Genomic DNA, 19,862 nt, shown 5'->3' with positions numbered 1-19,862 from the left:
TGGGGATCTGCCCCCGGCGTCAGTCAAACTGATGAGATATACTGTACGTACATTCAGAGGATTCGGGGCTTTCACGGGAAGCCGTCCGGGTCAGAGGTCTTCTTCCGCGCGCCTCCGGTGAGCGGTGACGATAGAGTGTAATTCAGAGTGATGGGCTGACGCGTGCGCAGTGGAGTTAGAACGCAGTGACCCGCCGGAGGAGTAAAGAATCGTCATCCCATCCCGAGTGCTTTCGGAGCTTCCATCTTTGGCCCGCCCGCACGCCACCACCTCCTTCCCGTAACAAAAAGCAACGCTGTTGATAATTGCTTACGAGTATAAACAAGAGGGAGAAAGAAAGATGCGCAAAGGCTCCCCTCCTGGATCTTGAATTCTTGATAAGTTAAAGAAATGGCAGTAGGTCTATCCATGTAGATCCTCTGCGCTCCGGAAACTATACTTCTTCAGTCATACTACAACTGTAGAGGAAGAAGAGAAGAGAGGGGTAGGCAGGCACGCTAGACTGCAGTGACAGTATAAAAATGCTCTCCTCGCCCTCCTAAGCGAGCGCGGCAACAGGCAGCAACGGCAGTAGAAGGCTAGAAGCAGAGCAGAAGCCAGATCCGAAGCCGCCGCCGCCGCCGCCGCCGCCTCCGTCGAGCCCGGACAAGAACAGCAATCTCGCCAATGGATATGGAGATGGAGCTCGACGCCGCTCGCCACGGGTTCGCCAAGATGGGCTTCGGGTCCGTCCGCCTCTCCTTTCGCCCCTGCTACTTGTCTGTACTACTATCCTTGGCTGGAGCAGTAGCTGACCTCGGGGTGTGTGGTCGCAGGTGCAAGCACTATAGGAGGCGGTGCAGGATCCGGGCGCCCTGCTGCAACGACGTCTTCCACTGCCGCCATTGCCACAACGACTCCACGGTCTCTGCTCTGCTCTGCTCTTCCTCTCTTCTCCTTGCTCTCTTCTCTGGTCTGCTTGGGTTGATGATGCTCACATTTCTTTCGTTCTTTGGATAATCTCTGTCTTTCCAACTGCATCTTGTTCTTCTTGGATCGGGCTTAGAAAGACGGGCACGAGCTCGACCGCCACGCAGTTGAATCGGTGCGCACTTCTCTCACTGCTTCCTCCTCTTCATTTCTCATACTATCTATTATGTTCCCAGTGCCCGGAAATCTTGTTTCTTGACTTCACCTTCAGCTTTCTCGCTAACAAAACAACATTTCCTTTTTCCGTAGGTTATATGTCTCGTCTGTGACACCGAGCAGCCGGTTAGCATCTGACGGCGATTCCCCACTTTCTTCTTTCTTGTGCTGCTAATAGTCTAGTTTCAGAGTTTGGGTATAACACTAACAGTTTGGCACTGGTGGTGATCATCAGGTCGCGCAGGTGTGCAGCAACTGCGGCGTGTGCATGGGGGAGTACTTCTGCCGGGCGTGCAAATTCTTCGACGACGATGTGAGAATTGAGATCCCTGTCCCTGTGCCTGTGCTGGATTTGGATTTGGATTTGGTGGTGATTGGGTTGTTGTTGATGGGATCTTGCTGCTGCTGTGCAGGTCGACAAGGAGCAATACCACTGCAAAGACTGCGGCATCTGCAGGTAGCTACTCCTATCATATCTTCCGAACTGATGCTTAATTGAGAGACTGAGAGCACATGAAACCAGGCCAAATTATGCAACATTGTACAAAATTCACAAATGAGTCTTCACTTTCATTCAGTTGTTGTACTTTGACACATCGCCCTGAAAGTTCAAGATGCCGAGCTGACTAACTGAAACTGTGATACATGCATCTTTTCCAACAGAGTTGGAGGCAAGGACAACTTCTTTCACTGCCACAAGTGCGGTAAGCAAGCATGATCCTTATTCCTTCCATGACACAGTCCGAATCACTCCGATTCACTCCGATTCCAACCATATATGTATCTCAATCCGCCGGGTACCGCCGCCGCAGGATCGTGCTACTCGGTGACCCTCCGGGATAAGCATGTCTGCATCGAGGACTCGATGAAGAACAACTGCCCGATCTGCTACGAGTACCTGTTCGACTCCCTGAGGGAGGCGTCGGTGCTGCGATGCGGCCACACCATGCACTTGCAGTGCTTCCACGAGATGCTCAAGCACGACAAGTAATCGCCCATGCCTTCCTATCGACCCACACATCCCATCCCTTTCGTGTGATCTTGTTCTTCTTGCTTGGATAGATAGATAACGCTATCCTCCACGTATCTGCAGGTTCACTTGCCCCATGTGCTCCGTGTCCATCTTTGACATGGAGAAATTCCTGAGGGCCTTAGATGCCGAGGTAAGTATTTTCTCAGTAAGATCCGTAGCAAGCATGATTTTCATCTTGGTTCCTTTTCTCTTCATGTTCTTGGCCCCGGCCTGAGATTTTTTTTTTGTATCTCTTTTTGTCAGATTGAGGCGAAGTTCTTACACATGGGAAAGGTCAGTGACACATTTGCAACTCACATATTTTTGTAGCCCTCAAATAAACATGTTTCTTTGTGAAATTTTATAGGAACATAATAAGAATGCATATGTACTTGTGGAAAAGAGTACTGCATAATTTTTTCCGCAAAAAAAGTACTGCATAATTTCTGGAAATTTGAAAATATACTTTTTCTTAAAAAAAAGGCTTCAACTGACTCAGACTCATTACCACTATTCTTCTAGTAGTAGCAAGTTATATAAATGTGATGGTTTTCTGATGCCATTACTAGTGGCGTGTGTTTGTGGGTGGGTGCAGGGATGGATCGTGTGCAACCACTGCTGGGACACGACCCGGGTGTATCCGGGCATGACGGGACAGAGAAAGTGTTGCCATTGCCAGTCCTACAACACCTGCAGGGTTGCTCCATCGGTGCTGCCGGCCTAGCAGCCACGATACCCGCTTCGGTGAACGCTACGATTATTTAGTACTAGTTGCGATTGATGTATTATTTCCAGTTCAACATGAACTGTGCAGACTGCAGAAACATTATTATACACGGTACCGATTTATATGTATGTACGGTGCCAATTTGTGAGAAAGAAAGATGAATGGAAAAACACCCGTCTCGTTGCAGTTTCTAGGGGAATTTGATGATATGTAAGTAAGTAAGTAAGATGTTGGGTTGTTGGTTATCTTTTGAGAAAAGATCCCACAGAAACCGGTTTGTGAAAAATGATTGGTTTCATATCACACATTCGTCCCTATGCATGAATGTATTGTACCTTGTAAATATTGATGTGAATGTAAAGCTTCTTATAATAGTTTATCCTTCCCGTCTGAAAACAATGAACCAAGGATAAGAGAAAGAGCGAAAAAGGAAAAGCTTGTTCCAAAATGGTCGGGCTGGAGAAAGGCTATTATGGAATAACATGGAAATCATCACATCCTTCTCAAAGGACTTCTCCAATATCACTATGAGATGCAAAACCCGGAGGTTCTAGACATTTTGTATACATGAAAAAAAAATCCTTACTTGTCAAAGATAATGAAAATGACCAGTCTAGTGTACCAACTACTATGGCAACATATACTACATGGATGAGGGTAGAATCCCCCTTATGGTCTATCAAATTTGTACCTAGCTATCTAGAAATGATAATTCACTAAGGATGAGGAATAAACATCACTATGTTGCTTGCTTGAGAATTTGGTTCGTTGGTATCAAAGTGTTTGTCTCAACCACGAAGTTCAAAATATCCACTCGGAAGAAATAGGCTGTTATTAGAACTCATGATTCGTAAGTACTCCCTCCGTTCCTAAATATTTGTCTTTCTAGAGATTTCAAATGGTCACCACATACGGATGTATATAGACATATTTTAGAGTATAGATTCACTCATTTTGCTCCGTATGTAGTCACCATTTGAAACCTCTAAAAAGACAAATATTTAGGAACGGAGGGAGTATTTGAATAATTCCTTTTTTTAGAAAAGGATTTGAATAATTCCTTCTGCACTGTCTGAAAGGTTCATACCATACTAACCATTTCAGCATCCACATATGCTTGCAAACAGAAGTCTCCTGGTATCTTTTCCCTCCTGATGGTATGGATTGCACACCTTAAAGTCTGCAACATATTCTGACATTAGAAATGGATGCCTCTGAACTAAGCATCCAAGCAACCTGTAGGTGAGGATAGATTCTACTGACAGGTAAGTAACCATAATGGAACTAGAAATGACAGGTAATTGGGTTACCTAACTAAGTAGCATATGATCCAATCAGTGGGCGAAGCAAATCCTTAATTACGCTGTTCAGGAAATACAGGGCGGGTTAAAGGTGCACCAATATAAGAACCGAAAGTCAAATAGTAATTGTAACCCTAATGATACCAGAAGAACAATCCTAATGCCAGAAGAACAATCCTACAAAAGATAATATGGTACACTGAGCCTTGCATTTGATTAGGCAATATGGCTGAAGATTTTAAGGCCAAAAAATTCTCTAAGAAATCAACAATACAGAATCTCTTAGGAAAATGGAAACTTCAGTATGATCAAGAGGTCAAGCAGTGCTGGCGAACCATTCCATCATATATCAAGACGACCCAATCAAATTTGAGCAAAACTAGAAAGAAAAGGAAAAAATTCGAAGCAAAATACTTTGTGTTTGGTGCTGAACACTGCTCTGTTCTTTCCTGAGTATCATATTCCTTGGCAATAAATCAATAAATATCGTTTGCTGCTCCGCGCTCACTGCTTAACTTGTTAGTCTGTTACATGGTTTTCAAATTTGTTTTTCTTGTTACAAGGATGCAATGAAAAGGTTGTTTCTTCCTCCTCCTCCTCGTCTGGCTTCCGCCCCATCTGGTCAGCGAGCAGCCCAAGCAAGTCCCATATCTCGAAGCGCCTCGGATGCGCCTGGTCGTCAGCGACGAACGAGCTTAGCTCGCCATCGATCTCGACCGCGCTATATGCCGGGACCTTCTTGAGCCCCCGATTTCCGATCAGCTTTCGCACCCTCCGCGCATCATCCTTGCGGTTGGCGTCCAGATAAATGTTGGACAGCTGGACGTACACGCCCTCGTCCGCGCCCATGCCTAGCTTCTCAAGCTCCTTGGCTGCCACCTCTGCCAACTCGACATTGCCGTACATCCGGCAGCCTGCTAGGAGAGACCCCCACACCGATGCGAGTGGGGTCATCGGCATTGTCCCGATCAGCCCCACCGCATCCTCCAGCCGCCCGACCCGGCACAGCATGTCGACCGTGCAGCTGAAGTGCTCGTGCCCCGGGGTGACCCCGTACCGCCTGCGCATCTCCTTGAGAAGTCTGAGCCCGTCTTCAACCTTTCCGGCGTGTGCGCAGGCGGACAGCGCCCCGAGCACCGCCACGCCGTCCGGGCACACCCCGTCCTCGCCTGCCATCCTCTCCAAGCACGCCACTGCCTCCCTCGCCATGCCGTGCACTGCGAACGCGCCGACCATGGTGCCCCAGACGTATTCATTCCGCTCGGGCATTCCCTCGAACACCCTGACCGCCTCCTGTAGGCAGCCGCACTTGGCATACATGCTCACCAGCGCCGACCCGACGAACGCGTCCACAAGCAGCCCCGGCGCGTTGCTCTCCACGTACCGGTGCACCCACTCCCCGCACTCCAGCGCGCCGGACTGGGCGCACGCCGCTATGGCCGTCGTGAGCACGACGGCATCCGGCGCCACCCCGTCCGCGAACATGGCCCTGAACAGCGCCAGCCCCTCGGCAGCCATCCCGGCGCGCGCGTACGCCCCGATGACCAGGTCGTAGTGGATGGCCTCCCGCCGCGGCAACTCGTCGAACACCCTCCGCGCGTCGTCCGGGCGGGGCGCGTGGAGCTGCAGCAGCGCGGTGGTGACGTAGTGGTCGGAGGGGAAGAGGGCGTTCTTGAGGAGGAGCGCGTGGAGCTGCGGGCCGGGGGGCGGGGCAACGGGGGCCACGGCGGCGGCGGAGAGGGCGAAGGGGAAGGAGAGGTGGTCGGGGCCGGGGAGCGGCGAGGCGGGGGAGAGCATGAGGAGGAGGAGGCGGAGGGCGAGGAGCGGGTGGGCCTGGGAGGAGGCGCCGCGGGCGAGGACGCGGAGGAGCGAGTTGAGCGCGACGAGGGAGAGCTCCGGGTGGCGCGGGGAGAGGCCGGCGGTGGTGAGGAGGGCCTGGACGGGGAGGAGCGGCGCCGCGGGGGCGGCGGCGGACGGCCGGAAGCGGGAGGAGAGGAGCGAGTGGCAGAAGGCGAAGGTTGCCTTGGGGATGTACGGCCGCATCGCATGCTGGTTTGGTCTGGCTGGGGGAAGCAGTCGGCGGGAATGGGAGAGACCTCTGTCTTCTTCAAGAGGGCCGAGTTGCTGGCCCTATACTCCCTCCCTATCTTTGAAAAAGAGAACCTTGTAAATTTTGGTTTCAAGTCAAACTGTGCAAAGTTTAATTAAAGCATCTACAGCCGAACGTCTCAAACTTGCCTCAAACACGCATGCCTCAAACGTCCGACCTGACCGGCACCCTTTATACCCAACCTAAATATGAAGTGGATATGAAGCGCCCGGGTGCATCCGTCACATCGGACACCGGCCAACACTGGCCCACACATATATTTCTCCCCACCCGCTTGCCGTATCAAACCCTAGCCACTTCATTCCACTCCCTACACTCCCCTCCCCCACCCAAGCTCCTGCCCGGCAAGCTCCGACCTTCTCCAGCATAACGGATAGCGGATTCGATTCCTTCACCTCCAGATTCGTCGACCCCAGGCTCATCCCACGCGGCCCTTGACGAGGAGATGACCATTCGGCTTGCGCTCCGCCGCTCCCGGGAGGAGGCCCTTGAGGCAGCACTTAGACTCCTTCCATTAGGAATCCATTCCGTCTGTCCAAATGGTGCATGGATCCGACACTAAGTGTGTCGTTGCTGCCTCACCGGAGGTCGTGCGGCCCGATTGGCGTTCAAACACGGTGGAGGACGCGGAACCCCTCCGTTGGCACTCCGAGGCCATGGACGCACAATGGGTGTCCATCAACCCAACACATGGCACGACGTGCCCATCATGCGAGGCAGCGGGCGAGTGAGACGGCGGTGGACGTCGGCGAGGCGGAGTCGCATTCTCCGTCGCCCCGTATGGTGCACCAGTCCAGGCACCACAATCGCGGCGTGATGGATGTCGTCGGCTCGTCCCAAGATGGATCCATTATCGATCTGAAGTCCACCGACACCGTTCGGGTTCCGGGCTCCGACGAGGAAGAGTAGGGAATGGGAGACGGCAACGACTTGAGTCCCTTGAGCCGGCTCGTGTCACATGCCCTACTCTACCTTGCCGGCGACCAGACCAACACTCTAGGAAGCTCAGCCTACCGCCGGACATGGGCACGGCGGAACCAGAGAGATCCGCTTAAAGATCGGTTTATGTTGCATGTAATAATATGGATTTGAGATTTCTAATTTGAGATGCCCGAATGTAGAATCAAATAATTGAGGCGTGACCGGTCATTGTCCATGGACGCGTTGAGGAGTCGAATGTGCCATGTCCGGTTGTAGATGCTCTTAAACTTATGATCAAAATCATGAACAATAAAATAGAAAAACAGACATAATATATAAATATATTTTGTTAAGTATCTAATGACATTAATTTGGTATTGTAGTTTTTGATATTTTTCTATAAACTTGATCAAACTTGACACCGTTTGAATTTAGACAAAATTTATAAGGCTTCTTTTTCAGAGACATGTGTAGTAGTAAAGATGACCGTTGATAGTCACGTGTCTTCATTTTCTAGTGTCAATTGATATACCCCCTTTGTTTTTTGCTCTGCATGTCAGATCTCGGTAGGACAAATCGTCGGGCCACAATTGCTTCGACATAAAATTGATGTCATTGAATTTGTATCATGAAAATTACATATTAATAGTGTAATTGTTTATCAAAGGCTTGTCCTAAGAACCACAATTGCCCCCCGATTCGCCTGCGGTAACAACAACCGTCGTCGTGCGTTGGAGTTGGGGTGGGTGGGTGGGTGTATGGCTGGTGAGGAAGGCAGGGAGTGCAGCGGACACTGCCGGACAACGGGGACGAAAAAAATTCTAGTTTGTGTCCGCTTCGGACTCAAATCAGGAGTAAATTTAGGATGAAAATGGGTCTGAGCGAGCACAAAAGGGACAAAGAAATGGCAAGGGTCTGCATGTTGGGTCTTCGCTTTTGTCCGTTCGGACTCAAACAGATACATGCAGATCAATGGGGTCATGCGTTGGAGTTGGCCTTAGTGAGACATTCGTTGTCGTGTGGGCATTCGTCGACCTCCACCTCTACAACCAATATTAGCATTACCACAATAGTGCGAACTTCGAGATTACTTGCTTGGTAGTCTTGCCTTGTGTAGATTGCTTGCTTGTTGTAGCTCATCATTTAGGGTGTATCACCCAATTGCGTTTCTAAAGAGCTTACTTTTCTGGAATCCCTCTCTAAAAATCAACTAAGGAAAGTAAAATTTGGTTGAGGCATCTTTGATCCTTCACACTGTAAATTCTAATTCCACCTCTATAAGTTGTCAAATATTGGGAAACCAATAGAGAGCCACCCGACATTTTTTCCGTCGCTGCAAACTTCTGTTCTTCCGCAATCCCATCTGGAGGCCTTTTTTAGTACTCTGCCAGAGGGGGAATCGTTCACGGAGGGCTTTTGCGTCATCCCTGCTGCCTTCCGATGATGCGTGAGTAGTTCATCACAGACCTACGAGTCCATAGCTAATATCTAGGTGGGTTCTTCTCTCTCTCTTTGATCTTCAATACAATGTTCTCCTCGATCTTCTTGGAGTTCTATCCGATGTAATTTTCTTTTGCGGTGTCTTCGTTGGGATCCCATGAATTGTGGGTTTATGATCAGATTATTCATTGAAAGTAATTGAGTCTTTTCTGAACTTTATTATGCATTATTGTTATACCTTAGTATTTCTTATGATCTATCTGTTTGGTTCGGCCAACTAGATTGATTTATCTTGAGAAGGAGAGGTGCTTTGTAATGGGTTCAATCTTGCGGTGCTCTGTATCCCAGTGACAGAAGGGGACAAGGCACATATTTGTATTGTTGTCATTAAGGATAAAATGACGGGGTTCATTCATATTGCTTGAGTTTACTTTGTCTACATCATGTCATCTTGCTTAAGGCGTTACTCTATTTTTCATGAATTTAATACTATAGATGCATGCTGGATAGCGGTCGATTGGTGGAGTAATAGTAGTAGATGCAGGCATGAGTCGGTCTACTTGTCTTAGACGTGATGCCTATATGCATGATCATTGCCTTGAATATTGTCATAACTATGCAATTTTCTATCAATTGCTCAACAGTAATGTGTTCACCCATCGTATGTTATGTGCTCGAGAGAGAAGCCTCTAGTGAAAACTATGCCCCCCGGATCTACTTTAATCATATATAAAATCTAAAAATACCTAGCTGCAATTTTATTTCTTTTATTTTGTTTTGCAATTTACTTTTCTACCTATCACTATCAAATTAATCCTTGCAAGTAACAAGTTCAAGGGGATTGACAACCCTCTTGCCCGCGTTGGGCGCAAGTATTTGCTTTTGTGTGTGTAGGTGTTGTTCACGAGGCTTTGTGTGATTCTCCTACTAGATTGATACCTAGATTCTCACTAAGGGAAATACTATTGGGAAAGGTAGCATGGAAAACAAAAAAATTCTTGTAAATACAGGCTTCATCGCAAGTCTATATAAAACCATATGCTTTGATTACTTCATCAAAGCGTATATTCCAACTCTGAGATGCTTGCACCAGTCCGTAGATGGATCGCTGGAGCTTGCACACTTTTTTAGCACCTTTAGGATCGACAAAACCTCTTGGTTGCATCATATACAACTCTTCTTTAAGAAATCCATTAAGGAATGCAGTTTTGACGTCCATTTGCCAGATTTCATAAAATGCGGTAATTGCTAACGTGATTCGGACAGACTTAAGCATTGCTACGTGAGAAGGTCTCATCGTAGTCAACCCCTTGAACTTGTCAAAAACCTTTTGCGACAAGTCAAGCTTTGTAAACAGTAATATTACCATCAGCTTCAGTCTTCTTCTTGAAGATCCATTTATTCTCTATGGTTTGCCGATCATCGGGCAAGTCTACCAAAGACTTTGTTCTCATACATGGATCCTATCTCAGATTTCATGGCCTCAAGCCATTTTTCAGAATCTGGGCTCATCATAGCTTCTACATAATTCGTAGGTTCGCCATGGTCTAGTAACATGACTTCCAGGATAGGATTACCATACCACTCTGGTGTGGAATGTGCTCTGTTCGTCCTACGAGGTCCAGTAGTAACTTGATTCGAAGTTTCATGATCATCATCATTAACTTCCTCTCTAGTTGGTGTTGGCATCACGGGAACAGATTTCTCTGATGTGCTACTTTCCCAATTGAGAGAAGGTACAATTACCTCGTCAAGTTCTACTTTCCTCCCACTCACTTCTTTCGAGAGAAACTCCTTCTCTAGAAAGGTTCCATTCTTGGCAACAAAGATCTTGCCTTTGGATCTATGGTAGAAGGTGCACCCAATTGTTTCCTTAGGGTATCCTATGAAGATGCACTTCTCCGATTTGAGTTCGAGCTTCTCAGGCTGAAGCCTTTTGACATAAGTGTCGCAACCCAAACTTTAAGAAACGACAACTTAGGTTTCTTGCCAACCCATAGTTCATACTGATGGGGAACATAGTAATAATTCAAAAAAAATCCTACGTGTCACCAAGATCAATCTTGGAGATGCTAGAAACGAGAGAGATGGAGTGCATCTTCATACCCTTGAAGATCGCTAAGCGGAAGCGTTACAAGAACGCGGTTGATGGAGTCGTACTCGCGGTGATTCAAATCACGGAATATCCGATCCAAGCGCCGAATGGACGGCGCCTCCGCGTTCAACACATGTACAACCCGGGGATGTCTCCTCCTTGTTGATCTAGCAAGGGGAGAGAAGAAGTTGAGGGAGAGCTCCGGCAGCATGACGGCGTGGTGGCGGTGGAGCTCGTGGTTCTCAGGCAGAGCTTCGCTAAACACTATGGAGGAGGAGGAATTGGAGGAGGGGAGGGCTGCGCCAGGGAAAGGGGTGCGGCTGACCTCCCACACCCTCACTATATATAGGGGGAAAGTAAGAGGGGGCCGGCCCCCTAGATGCATCTAGATGGAGGGGGCGGCGGCCAGGGGGGAGACTTGCCCCCCAAGCAGGTGGGAGGCCCCCCCACCCCCTAGGGTTTCCAACCCTAGGTGCCTTGGGCCCTTGGGGGGGCTGGTTCCCACCCATATTCAGCCCACTTGGTCCCCCGGGGTAGGTGGCCCCACCCGGTGGACCCCCGGACACCTTTCGTGGTCCCGGTACAATATCGATAACCCTCGAAACCTTCCGGTGACTGAAACTGGACTTCCCATATATAAATCCTCACCCCCCCGACCATTCTGGAACTCCTCGTGACGTCTGGGATATCATCCGGGACTCCGAACAACCTTCGGTAACCACATACAATTTCCCATTACAACTCTAGCGTCACCGAACCTCAAGTGTGTAGACCCTACAGGTTCGGGAACCATGCAGACATGACCGAGACATCTCTCCGGCCGATGACCAATAGCGGGATCTGGATACCCATATTGGCTCCCACATGTTCCATGATGATCTCATCGGATGAACCATGATGTCGGGGATTTAATCAATCCCGTATACAATTCCCTTTGTCTATCGGTATGTTACTTGCCCGAGATTCGATCGTCGGTATCCCCATACCTCGTCCAATCTCGTTACCGGCAAGTCTCTTTACTCGTTACGTAACGCATGATCCCGTGGCTAACTCCTTAGTAACATTGAGCTCATTATGATGATGCATTACCGAGTGGGCCCAGAGATACCTCTCTGTCATACGAAGTGACAAATCCCGGTCTCGATTCGTGCCAACCCAACAGACACTTTCAGAGATACCTGTAGTGCACCTTTATAGTCACCCAGTTATGTTGTGACGTTTGATACACCCAAAGCATTCCTACGGTATCCGGGAGTTGCAAATCTCATGGTCTAAGGAAATGAAACTTGACATTAGAAAAGCTCTAGCACACGAACTACACAATCTTGTGCTATGCTTAGGATTGGGTCTTGTCCATCACATCATTCTCGTAATGATATGATCCCGTTATCAACGACATCCAATGTCCATGGTCAGGAAACCACAACCATCTATTGATCAGCGAGCTAGTCAACTAGAGGCTCACTAGGGACACATTGTGGTCTATGTATTCACACATGTATTATGGTATCTGGTTAATACAATTATAGCATGAACAATAGACAATTATCATGAACAAGGAAATATAATAATAACTATTTTATTATTGCCTCTAGGGCATATTTCCAATAGTCTCCCACTTGCACTAGAGTCAATAATGTGGTTACATTGTGATGAATCGAACACCCATAGAGTTCTGGTGTTGATCATATTTTGCTCATGGAAGAGGTTTAGTCAACAGATCTGTGACATTCAGATCCGTATGTACTTTACAAATATCACATGTAGATGCCGCCACGACGCTTTGCTTGCAACTGCACCAGCTGATTACCCCACCATTCAAAATATACATGTATCCAGTTTGTGACTTCGAGTCATCCAGATCTGTGTCAAAGCTAGCATCGACGTAACCATTTACGACGAGCTCTTCGGCACCTCCATAAACGAGAAACATATCCTTAGTCCTTTTCAGGTACTTTAGGATATTCTTGACCACTATCCAGTGTTCTATTCCGAGATCACTTTGGTATGTCCCTACCAAACTTACGGCAAGGTTCACATCAGGTCTGGTACATAGCATGGCATACATAATAGAGCCTATGGCTGAGGCATAGGGGATGCCACTCATCTTTTCTATATCTTTTGCCGAGGTCGGGCATTGAGCTGTGCTCAATCTCACACCTTGCAATACAGGCCAGAACCCCTTCTTGGACTGATCCATATTGAACTTCTTCAATATGTTGTCAAGGTATGTGCTTTGTGAAAGACCAATGAGGCATCTCGATCTGTCTCTATAGATCTTGATGCCTAATATGTAAGCAGCTTCTCCAAGGTCCTTCATTGAAAAACACTTATTCAAGTAGGCCTTTATGCTTTCCAAAAGTTCTATATCATTACCCATCAATAGTATGTCATCCACATATAATATGAGAAAAGCTACAGAGCTCCCACTCACTTCCTTGTAAATACAGGCTTCTCCATAAGTTTGTATAAACCCAAACGCTTTGATAATTTCATTAAAGCGAATGTTTCAACTCCGAGATGCTTGCACCAGCCCATAGATGGAGCGCTGGAGCTTGCACACCTTATCGGCATTCTTAGGATCGACAAACCCTTCCGGCTGTATCATATACAATTCTTCCTCAAGGAAACCGTTAAGGAATGTCATTTTGACGTCCATTTGCCAGATCTCATAGAATGCGGCAATTGCTAACATGATTCGAGCGGACTTCAGCTTCGCTACAGGTGAGAAGGTCTCATCGTAGTTAACTCCTTGAACTTGTCGATAACCCTTAGTGACAAGCCAAGCCTTATAGACGGTCACATTACCATCCACGTCAGTCTTCTTATTAAAGATCCACTTATTCTCTATGGCATGCCGATCATCGGGCAAGTCCACTGATATGTCTCCAATGTATCTACAATTTATGAAGTATTCATGTTGTTATATTATCATCCTTGGATGTTTTACAATCATTTTATAGCAACTTTATATCATTTTTTGGGACTAACCTATTGACCCAGTGCCCAGTGCCAGTTGTTGTTTTTTTCTTATTTTTTACATCGCAGAAAATCAATATCAAACGGAGTCCAAACATCGCGAATTTTTTTTGGAGAATTTTTATTGATCAGAATACCCAGGATGACCCAGAGCAGCACCTGGGGGTGCCCCGAGGGGGGCACAACCCACTATGGCGCGCCCAGGTGGGGTGTGCCCACCTTTGTGGCCTCCCGCACCCCGCTTTACCCTATAAATTCCCAAAAATTCCAAAACCCTCGAGGGTTAACCTAGATCAGAAGTTCCACTGCCGCAAGGCTCTATAGCCACCGAAAACCAATCTAGACCCCGTTCCGGCACCCGGACGAAGGGGGGAATCATCTTCGGTGGCCATCTGCATCATCCCGGTGGCCACCCCGATGAGGCGGGAGTAGTCCACCCTCGGGGCTAAGGGTTGTACCAGTAGCTATGTGTTTAATCTCTCTCTCTCTCCTGTGTTCTTGAGATGTCACTATCTTGATGTATCGCGGGCTTTGTTAATATAGTCGAATCATATGGAGTTTTCCCCTCTATATCTTGTGCGGAGTTGAGTTTTCCCTTTGAGATTTGATACGCCCATTTTGCATCATGTTTTATATCGATATTTATTGCATTATGGGCTATTATTACACATTATGTCACAATTCTTATGCCTATCCTCTCTTATTTTACAAGGTTTGCATAAAGAGAGAGAATGCCGACAGTTGAAGTTCTGGGCTGGAAAAGGAGCAAATACTAGAGATCTATTCTGCACAACTCCCAAAGTCCTAAAACTCCATGGAAGTCAGTTTCAGAATATATTAAAAAAATTGGGCGAAGGAAGCACCAGATGGGGGCCACCCACCATCCACGAGGGTGGGGGTGCGCCCCCTGCATCGTGGGCCCCCTAGCAGGACTCCGGTGCCTATCTTTGGCTATATGAAGTCTTTCACCCTGGAAAAAAATCATAAGCAAGCTTTAGGGACGAAACTCCGCTGCCACGAGGCGTAACCTTGGAGGAACCAATCTAGGGCTCCTGCGGAGCTGTTCTATCGGGGAAACATCCCTCCGGGAGGGGGAAATCATCACCATCGATCCTCTCATCGGGAGGGGGTCAATATCCATCAACATATTCACCAGCACCATCTCCTCTCAAACCCTAGTTCATCTGTATCCAATATTTGTCTCAAAGCCTCAGATTGGTACCTGTGGGTTGCTAGTAGTGTTGATTACTCCTTGTAGTTGATGCTAGTTGGTTTACTTGGTGGAAGATCATATGTTCAGATCCTTTATGCATATTAATACCTCTCTTATTATGAACAAGAATATGATCTGTGAGTATTTACATTTGTTCCTGAGGACATGGGAGAAGTCTTGCTATAAGTAGTCATGTGAATTTGGTATTCGTTCGATATTTTGATGAGATGTATGTTGTCTTTCCTCTAGTGGTGTCATGTGAACGTCGACTACATGACACTTCACCATTGTTTGGGCCTAGGGGAAGGCATTGCGAAGTAATAAGTAGATGATGGGTTGCTAGAGTGTCAGAAGCTTAAACCCTACTTTATGCGTTGCTTCGTAAGGGGCTGATTTGGATCCATATGTTTCATGCTATGATTAGTGACGGTGTCCTGGACTAGGGGGTACTCACCACGTCATCTCCCGATCTGATAGATTGGGCCGAGGACCCCCGTGGCCGTATACTCATGGGCTAGTTCGGACGGCTACCGCATACAAGGAAGATTCCACAAGACTTGGCGATCAAGACAAGGACTTCTCCCCACCGGTGTATTCGGCTAGGACTCTTGTTATCCTAGGCCTCCGGTGCATTATATAAACCGAGGCCAGGCTAGTCGATAGATATACAACTCCATATACATACAATTAGACCATAGGCTAGCTTCTAGGGTTTAGCCTCTATGATCTCGTGGTAGATCAACTCTTGTACTACCCATATCATCAATGTTAATCAAGCAGGACGTAGGGTTTTACCTCCATCAAGAGGGCCCGAACCTGGGTAAAACTTCGTGTCCCCTGCCTCCTGTTACCATCGATCCTAGACGCACAGTTCGGGACCCCCTACCCAAGATCCGCCGGTTTTGACACCGACATTGGTGCTTTCATTGAGAGTTCCGCTGTGTGATCGACAAAAGGATCGATGGCTCGCCTGCAGATCAACTGCGACTTCGACATCTTCGTCACCAGCTCGACTGGTCACCTTGGTTCGACCAAGAATTTCGCCCCGTGTTCGGATCACCATGTTCGGACGAGGGCCTTCATCAAACATCAACTCCGATCTCTATCAAGATCATGGAGGAATCATCTATGGAGCTCAGGGGCTCAACGTCAACATTGCCCTCAAGCGACTGTGCTGTTTTTCCAAACAGCGAACGTGTATCCGCCGCCATCGCCTGCTCGAGCATCGCTTTAACGATCGCTTCAGTGGAATTGTGCGGAATCGAGTCTACAACAACCCTGGAAAATTTCATCGAGTTCCGATGGAGGAATCTCTGGCAATCTATGATATATCAGAGCCCTGTCAAATCTGGACGAGAATCTAGATGAGTTTAGGGCGTGGTGTCCAGCTTCTAGCTCGGACGTCCTTTGAAAGATCCAACCGTTGATCGGCTGCGGAATTCCTATATCTACCACCTCTCAAAATTTCAGCTCGATCCGACCGTCCAAACTCCGGGAACCTTCCGATTAGTGCATCACTTTTCGGACCTGTTTTTTGCGCGGAAACAAATCCGACCCGAGTTCATCTTTTTTATGAACGGGATTTCGGACATCCCTTTTGAAGGAAGTTTTGTATGGGGTATTGTGTTTTGTTCCCGAACACATCCCACTAACTTTAAGATCTTTTGAACATGATCTTCAACATCATGCTGGTGTCAAACCAGTCCGGCAATATTACTCCACGACTGCCGACCTGCGCTAGACACGACGTCATTTTGTTGAGCCGAGCTCAACTTTTTTGGATCATCATCTCGGCAAGCCGAACAAGAGTCCGGCATCGCAAAGGATAAATCATCACCAATATCGCTGCCCCACGGATTACACGAAGCGGGCATACCGGCATCGCCGCACGGTCGCTTCATCACGCCGGCATCGACCACGTCACGACCTGCATCGACAGGGCCGCACTATTGCTTCTTCAAGCTGGTGTCCATCACGCCGACCTACTTCGACATCTCGGCTGGACCGGGGGCTTCGCCATCTCTTCATCAACCTACTCTGGACACTTCGGCGTCACTAGCCGACCAGCTCCGTCACGTTAGCTGGGCCGAGGGCTTTGCCTCAGCGAGCCAACCTTTACTAGCATTGTCATGCTGTCATTTTAGTGCCCATCAGGCAATGGGTGTCCGGATCGAGTCCCAATTTTGGGAATCACCTTCTTTCGGATGGCTACGACGAATAAACCAGGTGCTAGCAATCCTAGTATTTTTTGCTTGTTTGGGTTCATTTTTCCCAAGGAATTATTACTCTGGTTTGTCCATCATATGTACACAGGTCCATAAAATGGTGGCCGCATTAACGACAGTCGCATGGTGGTTCGGTCAGTTTTATACATAGTCCGGCGAACGCCGCATCCGGAGCTCGGACCGACCTGCGAATTCAGGCTTTGCCACGCCTTTACCGCATCACGCCGACGCCCTGCATCGACATTGACTTCGGCGCCAGGCCATATTTCTTTTATTACTCACTTTGCATAAATTATTTATTATGCAACGATTTTTTTTAATTATCATTATTACTATTATCTCCGGTTTGCATTATTTTTTGTGCACAGGAAAATGATCCGGGGACTTCGGCGTCACTCTGTCGGTCTGCATTGATCGTGCTATGTCACCACTTCGGCGTGTCAAGCTCTCCGCTCCGCCACCTCGGGACCGGCTTGGGGGATGGAACCTTGCCCCACATCAAGCTCGGACCGCGTCATCAATACCGAACACATTAACTAGCTAAGTCGCTTTCATGCTCAAAGCTTTAATTTCTAACTTGCGTTCGGTTCGACCAAGCATTATACTTTTTTGGAAAAAAGTTGCTTCTAAAAAATTTCCTTGTCCAAACTTTGTTTGTGATGCATAAATTCAAATACCCCGTTTACTTGGGGGCTTCCTTTATGAAGATTTTCCTGTTGCATATAATTATACTTGTACGGCTTCTTTCCTTGTTCGTGTATTACGCCACAATATGCACCATGTTGACTTAAGCGATTTGCAAGCTGGGTTGCCTCGCTCCTGTGTTTACCCCTACGTTCCCGATTGTTCGGCTCGGGAGTAAAGGGAGCACCTCTGCGATTGTCACGATCGGGTCACCCGAGCCGGACCTCAGACTGGGTGAAGCCGAAAGCTAGCGCTCTTATAGTTATTCAATGATGGTCGGCACACAACGGAACTCATGAGTACAAAAAATCTATTGCACAAGTCTCATAATAACAATGAGCACCGAAGAAAGGTATCGGTGGGGGTACTATTTTCTTCGAAGATGCTTCTTACACTTCATGGTAATATAGCATAAGTTCCCTGAGCGCGCTTGTCTGTCACAGCCTTATGGCCTGATTGCCTGGTTATTGGAAACACCGTCGATATTCTCGACCGATGGAGTACATAACACTTTTCGGTCCTTGACCGAAGAGGGAGAAGCTGACGGTCGGTTAAGATGCGTTTAAAGTTCGGTTGAACATAGATATGATATAAGTACTTCGGTACATGCAATCATTCTTCTACCCAAGTCATTTGGGGGCTCTTAAGTTTATTTGAGCCGTTTTATAATAAGTGTTCTTCTTCTTAGTCGTTGCAAAGTTTTATTATTTATCACTCCTTTTTCGACACGAGTGTGCGGTCACTAGCCGGGGAGCCTAATTTCTCTCTCAAAGCCGCTAGAGTTTAGTTTGCTAAACTGGCCTGATGAGAAGTACTCCGCCCTCGATATAGGAGGTTGAAGCCGTAGGCTGAGCCGCTCGAAGTCTTGAGATAGGATGTATCATGTTAAAGCACGACAGAAGCACTTCTTTTTTCTCAGACCAACTTTCGGATTGGCACCGAACACTTGATATTGTTCGGACGTCATGTTTTTACTGACGTTTCTTGGTTTTCCAAGCTTTTTGGCACTTTTAAAACTATTTGTGCTTCTCCAGCATTAGTCTCGCAGTGCAACGCCGGACACCTTTAGGGATTCGGCAAAAACATTCTCAGATATTGCTATATATGCATCGGTTTCGAATTGTGTCTTCGGTCAATAGTTGGGTTGCCCGGCTCCTGCACTTGCTTCCTACGTTCCGTTTTGTTCGGCTAGGCGTGCAAAGGGAGAACCACTGCGATTGTGCTTCCAGCTCACATGGTTAAGCACCTCAGTGGAGAAAGCCAAAACTGACTTTCACAATAAGCCTAAACTGGTCAGCGATCCGATGACTATGTTAAATGATGGGCCATTCATAACATTGGCCGAAGTGTTTACGGCTTGACCCCGACTGTCGCCGAACACTACCGGGGGCTATTAACTGGCCTCCCAAACTAAATCCTCGATATTTTGCTCTTACATTAGAGCTGAGGTTTAATGATCATGCTTAGCACGACAACCCAAAGAAAGGAACCGATAGCGGGACTATTTTCTTTGGAAGACATTTCTACTGTTAAACAGTAATATAACATATCTCTCTACGTACCTTTGTTTATAAAACCGTATGGCCAGATTGCCTTGTTTGTTGTAAATCTTTGCCCTCATAAAGGCTTTATAAAGTAGGACAAACACTCCTCGGCTACTGGCCGAGGAGGTGGAAGCCGATGGTCGGTCAACAAAGTTTTGTACAATGCGGATCTGAGCATTAATGACGTAAAGTACTTGGATACATAGAGTCATTACACATAATTTGTGATTTTAATATGGATATTGATCCTTAATTCGGCCACCCGTGCCCGCATTAAGGCTCGGGGGCTACTGGGCTTCGGGCTTATTATTTACAAAATATTAAAGGAGCACATCGATCCCCTGATCTGCTGTTGCCACCCGACCAGTGTCTCGGGGGCTACTGCATTGCTTGTCCAATGCAGAAGATTTTATGTGCAATATAGATTCCGAGGAGATTTTGATCCTTAGGTTGGTCGGCCGCACCCAACCTGAGTCTCGAGGACTA

General features: G+C 47.5%; 2 protein-coding genes across 2 annotated transcripts; one reads left to right on the top strand and one right to left on the bottom strand.

The window, feature by feature from the left end:
- Positions 1–260: 260 nt before the first annotated feature.
- Positions 261–3,055, top strand: LOC123086957 (E3 ubiquitin-protein ligase SRFP1; the record flags this gene model as incomplete). The annotated part of the gene is given in 11 exon segments (XM_044508826.1): positions 261–725; positions 816–903; positions 1,046–1,084; positions 1,219–1,251; positions 1,361–1,438; positions 1,539–1,582; positions 1,789–1,829; positions 1,938–2,112; positions 2,219–2,288; positions 2,402–2,431; positions 2,733–3,055. Coding segments are annotated over 11 exon segments (786 nt in total). The 3' UTR covers positions 2,862–3,055.
- A 1,582-nt stretch (positions 3,056–4,637) lies between these two features.
- LOC123082302 (putative pentatricopeptide repeat-containing protein At3g28640) lies at positions 4,638–6,279 on the bottom strand. The gene has a single exon (XM_044504664.1). It carries the CDS (start codon positions 6,206–6,208, stop codon positions 4,685–4,687), a length of 1,524 nt encoding a protein of 507 aa, XP_044360599.1. The 5' UTR covers positions 6,209–6,279; the 3' UTR covers positions 4,638–4,684.
- Between the last annotated feature and the right edge of the window lie 13,583 nt (positions 6,280–19,862).

Source organism: Triticum aestivum, chromosome 4A (assembly GCF_018294505.1).
Source record: "Triticum aestivum cultivar Chinese Spring chromosome 4A, IWGSC CS RefSeq v2.1, whole genome shotgun sequence".
NCBI classification, from domain to species: Eukaryota; Viridiplantae; Streptophyta; class Magnoliopsida; order Poales; family Poaceae; genus Triticum; species Triticum aestivum.
Note: the sequence above shows the minus strand (reverse complement) of the source record. Positions and strands in the feature narration are given on the sequence as shown.

Coding starts and splice junctions, on each gene's coding strand:
- LOC123082302 (XM_044504664.1), bottom strand. CDS start 6,208: ATGCGGCCGTACATCCCCAAGGCAACCTTCGCCTTCTGCCACTCGCTC.